Source organism: Fukomys damarensis, unplaced genomic scaffold (assembly GCF_012274545.1).
Source record: "Fukomys damarensis isolate Sample0158 unplaced genomic scaffold, DMR_v1.0_HiC HiC_scaffold_4, whole genome shotgun sequence".
Classification (NCBI taxonomy): Eukaryota; Metazoa; Chordata; class Mammalia; order Rodentia; family Bathyergidae; genus Fukomys; species Fukomys damarensis.
This window is the reverse complement of record NW_022900916.1, coordinates 62,050,685-62,060,415: the sequence shown is the minus strand read 5'-3', so window position 1 is coordinate 62,060,415 and position 9,731 is coordinate 62,050,685. Positions and strand designations below refer to the sequence as shown.

Below are 9,731 nucleotides of genomic sequence, written 5' to 3'. Positions count from 1 at the left end.
GCCAGCAAGTGTGCAAATTGAAGCCTTCCGGAGGGGAGGCGGCCGAGCCTCCCGGCTTCCCAGCCGTCCTCTCGGAACGAGGGGCGAGCAGGGCACGGGGTGGGGGTGCTCGGTGTAAAGTTCCGGTTTGCGCTGGTGCTGGAGTGGAGGATCCAGCGATTAAAAGCCGCGGGACAGGCAGAGTGGGATGTGTCGTCGGGATTCGGCGGAGTCTCCATGCTGAGGGTCGCCCAGAGCTGGGGTTTTGACAGGGTGAGGCAGGGTATCAGCCGCCTGTGATACGGACGTACAGGAAAAACACAAAACAACAAACTAATGATGAGGGGCCGGTGGTGCTGGTTAATACCCACACTTTTCAAGAGATTGAAAAGTCAGACCAAAAAATAATAACTTCTTTATTAAGCAGGGGGGGGGGGCGTTTGGCAGGGGGCCTTGCAGAAAAGAAAATAATATTCTGTCCAGGCATTTTTCATTTTTTTGAGCATAAGCTACATGTGTTTTGTTTTCCTTTGCTTCCTTTCGGCCTCACAAAGCCCTATCTTTCCTTTTGGACAGAGGATATGGTTTGGAAAACGTCAGGCACTCTTGTGGTTAACGATCTACTCGAAGGGGCTGATGGGGTCACAATTATTAAGTGGTTAGCAACTGTTGAGGGTTCACCAAAGCACTTTTAAGGTGCTAAAAAGACTAAACTTTAATGTAAATAACAACTCCAAGATAATAGACGGGCACACACAAAGAGGTGTGCTTAGTTTCAATACATTACAGGAATTCTGAAATTTGAAACCTTGTAAATATGTATACTTTACCTGCTGAAAACCTGAACACAATTATTTCGGGTGAAAACGAGATTTTGGAGGGAGGAAAAGTCTTTAAGACTTTCTGCAGTGCAGTAAAAGAAAACTTAAAATAGCTTTTTGGAAAGAATTCAATGTTCTCCAAAATTTGTATCTGTAGAATACTTGAAACCCTTAAAAAAAAAAAAAAAAAACAAGCCTTGGTTTTTAAAGCAAAACCAAGAAGAGAAAAATTTTTTTCAATGCTTTATAGGGAATTTAAAACCTAGCAAAATTCTGGAAATATTACCTTTATAAATCTTTGCTTCTTTTGAATTAAACCATGTTACTAATTTCATAGTAAATCAAATTTTTGCCTTTATAAAATTAATTCTGACTTATAATGTGAAGTAAGGTCAGGGAAATAAAAATTGAAGCATTTCCACAGGCAAACATTTTGCAATGCATTGTATTAATTTTTTCTAAAAAAATAGAATAACTTTGTTTTCATAAGTTAATTACTAAAATAAATTTTGTGATTCAGGGTATATTTCCTAAAGTAAAATCCAGTTTCTGAACAAAATTTGAATTTATATTTATCTATATCTCATGCACTTAAAGAGCAAATTATTAGATTTTATATTTATATAAAGTATTGTCACTAAATTACTAATTGGATTTTAAGTTGGAGACACTAATGAAAATCCTCTATATTGATAATTGTTCATACTTATCAATGATGTTTTTAAAGAGATTCACTAGTTAGTAATTAACATGCTTATAAAATCTACAAATAATAACCAACAAATAGTTAAAAGAGCCATCACATCATGACAAGCATTTAAGTAAATGTTTTGTTTAAAAAATAGTAAGCTGTAAATATCTTTAAGATTAACAAAAATAGTGGGTAGTATTACTAATTACTGAGGTTGACAGCATTCACTGAAGATTAGAAATTCCATGGTTTAGGTTACTAGATGATTTGGGCAAGGTAAAAAAAAACAATGAAACATTATTTATTGATATATTTTAGTGTCAGGTGCTACCTCTCTGTCTTGTTCTTCTGATACTACTTACGTTTTATGTTTATTTATCATTGTTTACTCTCCTTGGTTATGGTTCACATTATATCCCAGTTGGTTAAAAGTTCAGATCCAAGAAAAATTTGCAGTGAAGTATATAAAATTAGTAAATCGAAAATTGTTTTTGTTTATGGATGATTTTCTATGTAACAAGTTATCATAACAATTTTGTGCAAAGTTGATTATAAACTGTGATCCAAATTCCAACTTCTTTGTTTAGGAGTATACAATGAATAAAAATACAGCATTGAAGAAAATACTGGACTCAGTATTTTCATACTGTATGTAAGATAGCCTACAATTGTAAATCAAAATCATACAGGTTTTTAAAAACTAGAATTCAGGGATTTATCTCTAAAAATGAACTACAGTTTACACTAAAGGCTTTCTTAGTGTCACATAAGGGCTGTATTTCACATATGGACATTTTTATATCAAATATCTCTAAGTTTTTGTTTTCCCTTAAAATGAAGTTTAAAGTTCTGGTCTATAATTTTTATAAAGAAATGGGTAATTTATTTAAAGTAATACTCCAATAATGCTTAGCTAATTCTAAATCATCTCTGATTTATATTGGCTATTCAAATTTATAAAATACCCTCTCTCAGAAATTCAGAAATTAAGTTTTGTTACAACTTGTAAAATTATGTTACTTGGAGGTCTATATAAAAGTATAATTTTCATCAATAAAATTCTCTATTATTTTAATAAAAGCATTTCTGGCTTAATAACAAACGATTTACCCTATTTTAAAACTTATTTGCATATTATGTAAATGCCCTATATTAATAATTACCTTGCAAAACTAATTTTGATACAAAAGAATGTATATAATAAATTACATTTTCATGTGTTCATCTCTCCCATCCCAGACATCTTCAAAATATTTTCTTGGTTTTTGCCCTAAAATATAATCATTAAAACTTGCTAAATATTCTAGGAAAAATTGATTCTATTATCAACTATTTCAACGTAAAATTCCGAACTTTCAAGGATTTTTAAAGTTCTGTCTTCTAAATAAATTACTTCCAGTTTATTTGGAAATGACCTGGATTTTCTCTGTTTGTTGTTGTATGTGGTCTAGTGCATTGCATTTGAATGGTGAAACTTGAAAAGATTTTGGTATTTGCCATGAGGGGAAAAAAATGCATTGAATAGTAGTAACTTATAAAATTTAAAGAGAAAAAAAAGATATCATTATCTTTTGAACGTTTGTTCACATTGGGTCTTACTACTCTATAATTATCTCCATGCAGCATGTCAGTATTATGTTCATATTTGTATGATTGTCATTATTTTCCTAATTTTGTCTTTTCTGATAGACAACCATGTTTCCTTTTTCCTTAGTGTTTCTGTACAAATACCTATGTTCTTAGCTTATTGTTTTGACATGTTCCAAACATGTTCTTAAATCTTTTCATCATCTATATTAGAATTCTGAGTAATCAGAAAAATATGGAAATATACTTAGGAAAGATGATGATAATTACATCAAAATACCTGCCTTTCCTTTCAGTTCCTGTAATGTTTGCACTAGTATCTGACATTTCTGCTCTGAGGCATACTCACATCTCGACAGCATACATGGCCTAACCATTGTGTTGCCATCACCACTTTTGGTGGAGCTAAAAGATTTGGACACATTTTAGATGGTTCATTCAGATGGGGTAGGGAGGGTACCACACAGTGGGGGTGAACAATGATAAACTGGGGTCTGGGAAGTGGGGGGAGTGACAAAGGAGCCACCCAGGGAGAAACTTCTGTGAATGGCCTGGCAGGGCAAGTGAAGGAGGCACATGCTGAGGTCGTGGGGCCAAGAGATGCAGCCCTGGTGCCCTAGGTATGGCGTATCCAGGCAACCCAATTCTTCAGAGCGAATGGCATTCTGTGTCTCTCCTATAATGCAATTAAATCTGTCTTATTAAGCGAGATTGTGGGGTGTGTGTGTGTGTGTTTCCGTGTTTATCTGACTCTTTTATGTTAGCACATTCCAGCTTTCCCACAAAATAATATAAAATGGAAATCTGCAGAATTCTTTGAATGCCTAGAAAAAAATGTACCTGAGAACATAATTTGTGGAGCAAACATTTTACCCCAAATTGACAAGAAGTTCTGATTTTTAAACCCTATTATAAATTCATTCAAAGTTACCCATATCTTTGTATTCCAAGTACCAAGCACAAATACTTTATGTCCAATAAATGTTTTTCTATGGAAAGCTGGCTTTAATTTCTCTTCCGTTTCCTTCAGGGAAATAATGCTGGAATCATTTTTATATATTCCAGTAGAAAATTGTAATAAAGCTTAAAGATCAATATGCTGATTTCAGGACCTCAGAATCCTGCCATCTCCTTTGTAACCCTCTTCTCTAAGTCCTTCTTACTGTAAAACACGGAACTCCCTCAGCTCGGAGAGTGCTTCTTTTCTCCAAAACCTTGGGGCCATTTGCCCTCTACCTGGGTAAAAGCGTGATGCTCTGCTTTTAACCACCCAAGCCCACCAGAGCACCCACCCGCCCCCTTCCCTTCGGCACGCCTTCAACTCCTTACCATGCCCACTGGCCAGAGCAGGTGATGGAGAAATGGTTCTTGGTAACCTCCTGCAGTGTTACTGATCAAGCAGACACAGAATATCCTGGAGTGGTTGGTTGTGACATAACTCTGGTAACACTTGGTAACACGTGAGAAATCTGTGTTTCAAGCTGTGTAAACAGAAAAGAACCAGGTCATCCTGCTACTTTGGGTGAGTTCTATATGCCTTCTTTGTGTTGCAGGTATTAGTCATTTAAAGCATTTTTGTCTGAAAGAACATGTCTCCCCCTCAAAATTCCAGCTAAACTATTTTTCTTTACAAAGAGCAAATAGTAAACTCCAAGGTAAATTAGATACTCTATAGCTCAGAACCTGGAGGCATTACTAATTTTATTTGCCGATATCCTTAATGTCTAGGTGAATATATCCAAAAAGAATCCTTGATTTGAAATCCTCTATTTCAAAAGTTGAGAGTCTTGTATTTTTATTCCTAGTTCTTCCTCCTCCAGTAATAGCCACTGAACCCTCAGGGACCAGTCATTTAACCTTTCTGACCGTGGGGTCTATGCCTAGTAAATGTGTTTGCTAATCATTTAAGAAGATAGAATGAAAATACTTTGAAAAGAGGCAACAATTTCTTCTTTGCAAAGGAAGGCAAGACAGCACAATGAAGGTTACTGATTTATCTTTCAGAAAGGTGCCTGGATTTCAAAGGTAAATTTTATTGTGTTCTGTCTGACTTAACTCCACGTCTTTTAGAAAAATGCTAGAGCACTAGTATTTTTATTAGAGATGTAGATGAAGAAACCAGGCTTTAATTATTTGGCTGAAACTAAATGTGATAAATTAGCCAAACATCATTAATAAAATGTGATAAATTATAGTACTATACTTAGAACCAGGTTATCTAAGATTAGAGATATTGGATGATTACAAGAATCCTTCAAAGATATCATGAAGAATAACTGTGGTATCATTGGTAGCCAGCCTATAGTGAGGTATGGGAAGAGGGGTGTTGGAAGGGGTGTAGGATGCTGTGAATTTGAGGGGCTTCATGAATATTGGAATATCAGGCATTTCTACAGTTTCTGATCCAAAGCTATTGTTAAAACATGTAGTGGAAGAGGCTTCTGCCTCTGGATCCTTAGTTTCCACTACATCAGGCATCTGCATGGGTTTTCAGGTCCTTCCTAGATGTGCAGGGAAGGGGAATGAAGGTAGATAGTTATGGATTAGAAGTCTGGCTCCATTGTGTGACCTTTCAGATTCCCAGTTTCCATCATCCATAAAGTAGGAGTGTTGTGATCTGCCACAGTAGGTTGGCATGAGAACCAAGTAAGTGCCTACTGTGTGCATTTTGTATCTAGCAGACACAGGATTAGAATACAACCAATATTCCCTTCACAAAACTACATCACCTGTACTTTTTCTTTTTAAGGACAGGTAACCCTTACATGGACATGCAGGTTGGAACATTTACTAGAAACCTAGTGAAACCCTAGAGACAGACACACTCAAATTATCTTGGTCCGACAGAAAACCACCAATGTCTCTGGATGTGTGAGGAATTTTGTAGTGGGTGGGTTGTCTCATCTAAGGCTTTTCTTTATTCAGATCTTACCAGCCAATCTCTGTAGTCTATTCTTCACTGTTTTTGTTAGTCTCTTCTTTTTACATGGCTCTGTTCTTACCTTTCCCACAGCTTTGGGACTGACCTCATATACCCCTTATTCCTGTATCTCAAATCTTTGCTGACATTTGTCTTAAAAAAAAAAAAAAAACCCTTGCAATTTTCTGTCTTCCTCCAAGGATTTTTCCATAGCTACCTCTTGGGTTTCTCTTGCTTGCAGTGCTGATTGTCCCTGTTTATCATCATGTCAATCTCTTCCCTTACCTTCTGCCTTATCTTCTTGGCTTAGCCTAACATTGCATTTTCTACTCCATACAATCTCCCTACAACACTCAGGGGGAGCTAGTTTTCTTTCTCTCTCGCCTTTAAAATTCCCAGGTATATTTCCACAGCTCACTGGCACCCAGTCATTTGATACTCAGCTGTTTTATTCTCAGGGAGTTTTTCTCACAGCTTTCTTATCTGTGGCCAGGGCCATCGTGAACCTTGACTGCATAGTTCCTGGGCTTCTGTTCTTTACTGATTTCTACTGTGAGATGCTATAAAAATAAAATGTATAGGACTACATGCATCAAAGTGTAAAAGGTGATAGACTCCTTATGAACTGGGTCCCAGGGTTTTATTTCTTTGTTGCTAAGCCCTGTTCTAGAGACAGTAAGAAGTGTTCATTAAATAAAGATCTCATATCATAAGAGACATACCTGCAGTGCCCTTAGATGGTCTGCCTCAGAAGTCACCTGGTATTCTGCCAGGCCAGAGATATCTCCCCTATTTTTCCCCTGTCCTGGAGTCCATGTTATCTTCAAGGATGACCCTTTAGCAAGGTAAGTAAAAGCTTCCATTTTTGCGGTTCCAACACCCCTAGTCTCTGCCTCTGGGTTACATTGTCATGATCTTCCTCAATGAGAACACACACAATGATGCTACAAAGCTCAGAAACCTGAATAAGTAGAACCCATCTGGGTTCACATTGGATTAGGAAGAGACACAAAATTCAGAGAAGTGGTTTTTTTTTGTTTGTTGGTTTGTTTGTTTTTTGAGACAGGGTCTCAAATGTAGTTGAGACTGACCTGGAACTCACTATGTGGTCCAGGCTGGTCTCGAACTCATAGCAATCCTCCTGCCTCAGCCTCCTGAGTGCTGGGATTATGGGCATGCACCACTATGCCCAGCCTTAGAGAAGTTTAAACTTGGCAAACAAACAAACAAACAAAAAACTGCTGTGAGATTTGGAAGCAGAGAAACAGTAGAGCAGTAAGCAGCGATACAACAAAAGCCTTGTGCAAGAAAGAGGATTTTGGCAGGAGCGGTTATGAAGGGCTAGGGTGAAGCAGGCCAATGTGTGGGTTCCTGCACGTGGTGAAAAGATCTTGAATAAAAGTTTAGGAAAGGTGGGGTAGGAGTGAAGGGAGAAAGGCTATAGGGGAGAATTCGATTAACAACAAGACAATAATGAGCAAAGTTAATATGGATATAGCTTGTCAGGAGAGCTTTAAGCACTTTATATCCATAATGTAGTCCCTTTAAACCTAATTATCTTCATTTGGCAGAAAATGAAAATGGGGAAATGGGGTATAGGATCTAACTTACTCGTTTTAGGTCCAAGTTTCTTTTTTTTTTTTCAAAAAAGTGGTGCATCCCCCTGGAGATGAAAGGGTGACATAAGGTGATCTGGGGAACTTAGGGCTTCCAGTAAAGAGTTTGAGATGACAGCCAAACAGAAAGTCCGTGTCAGATGGAGCAGAGACCTTTTCAATTTCATTTGGTTATGCTTCAAAATATGACCAGATCTGTCTTCCTAGGGAAACCTCCTGCTGTTTGAAGTAACATTCTGCTTTTCTTTCCTATCTGCAGGACCAGTTTTGGGGTCCGTCAGCAGCACAGGGTTCCCTGCTAAGATGGACCCTGGGCTCGGCATAGGGCTCCGCTGTTGGCATCTGCTGTGTCCCAAATTCATGCCGAAACAAAATCCCCATGATAGTGGTATATGAGGTGAGGGCTTTTAGAAGTGATTAAACTGTGAGTGAATAACTCATGAATGAACTAATGTGCTTATAAAAGAAGCTTCAGAGTTTATCTACCTTTCTCTTCTGGCATGTGACAACTCAATGTCTGTTTTCTCCAGAGGATCCAGCAATAAGCATAATTTTGAAAGTGGAGACCAGGCTCTTATCATACACCAAACCTGTCAGAAGCTTGATTTTGGACTCTCAGCTTCCACAACTTTGAGAGATAAATTTCTGTTCTTTAAAAGTCACCCAGTCCCAGATATTTTGTTACAATAGCACAAACACCATCTGAATACTTTTTGAGCTAGATGTCCTATATTTTCACACACCCCCGATATTTTCATTTTTTTAAAATGTTATTTTTTTGTGGGGGTACCAGGGATGAACTCAGGTCCTTGCGCTTGCAAGGCAGACCACCGAACGGCTGAGCTAAATCCCCGGACCTGACAGTTTCATTTTTAGACCAGGCAAATTATGTAGCCAAGTCTGCCTTACACCCTGGAAAGTCTGGGGTAGACATTCTAAAGGGAAGCGTTATTCATCACAATTCAGATCTCCTGAACTCTCAAGGTAGGTGTGCTCCTTTCGGCTGCTTCCATGATCATTGTGGTATCATCACTGATGATATCAATATCAGTTTTCCCGAGTTGCTGGCCTCTATACTTTTAATGATGATGTTCAGTCTTTTCTAAAAATTGCTCCTCTTTTAGCTGTCATGGCGACTTATGATGCTTCCCCAAGGTTTGCCTTAACTTCACTAATGTTTTCTCCCCTCAACCTCTGCAAATTTACTGTTCAACCTTGAAACTGAGCAAATCTGACATTGCACTGTGTATTTCAGAGCCACCCACCCACCTGGCTCCTTGTCGTGTGTTTACCAAAAGGGCAGCTTCCTTGAACGCCTGATACCTGTGGGCTGTGCTATTATCTTCTTCTAGTCGGTTCTGTAACCTGCTTTCCAAACGATTATTTCATTTATTTTCTCAAATCTCCAGCTCTTTCTTCCTGTCCTAATTGTCATGATGTCCATGCTTTTGATTTCACTGAAAAATAGAAGAAACCAGGGGAGAAAGTCCGTACAACCTTCACTGCTCTCCCTTATCCTACTGCTTTCTTCACTGACCCCAAGATTCCACTCTCTGGCTTCTTTTTGTCCTTCACGGCCACTCCTTTTCTCCTTGTTGGTTACTCTTCATCTTCCCAGTCTGCAGGAATGGTCTGTTCAAGGGCTCGGTTTTCAGACCTCATCTTCCCTCTCTTATTTCTGTCGCTCCCAGTGACTTCCTTTACTACTGATGAGCTTAAATGTTATTTGCATGCAGATACTCCTGAATTTATATCTCCGCTCAAATAGCCTCTGAATCCCAGACAGATATATCCAACTGTCTATGTGATGTGTGTGCATAAATGTCTAATCGGCGTTTCAAACTTACATCCAAATGATCTCATCAGCAAGGCCAGTTCTCCCACAGTTTTCACCATCTTACTAAATACAAACTGCGCTGCCTAGCTGTTTAGTCCAAAATCCAGCAGCCAAGTTTGACTTCTGTCTGACTTTTTTATTGATACGGTTAAGATAATCATCAGGCAGATACTGCCAGCCATACAGCCATGGCCTGACCACTAGTGCGGTCACCTTGTGAGACAGCTCGTCTCTTCCAGTAGTCTCCTAACTGGTCTCAGGTTCCCATCCTTTCCCTCTG

The 9,731-nt window shown here is 38.3% G+C and overlaps 1 protein-coding gene across 1 annotated transcript in view; it reads right to left on the bottom strand.

The window, feature by feature from the left end:
* The window catches only part of Cdk6 (cyclin dependent kinase 6), a 224,013-nt gene extending 216,037 nt beyond the window's left edge, over nt 1–7,976 (bottom strand). The window contains exons 1-2 of the mRNA XM_010603498.3: nt 7,828–7,976; nt 44–273 (exon numbers count right to left, since the gene is read on the bottom strand). Of these exons, the coding sequence (XP_010601800.1) occupies nt 44–273; nt 7,828–7,976 (379 nt within the window). The remainder of the gene's footprint in view (nt 1–43; nt 274–7,827) is intronic.
* Between the last annotated feature and the right edge of the window lie 1,755 nt (nt 7,977–9,731).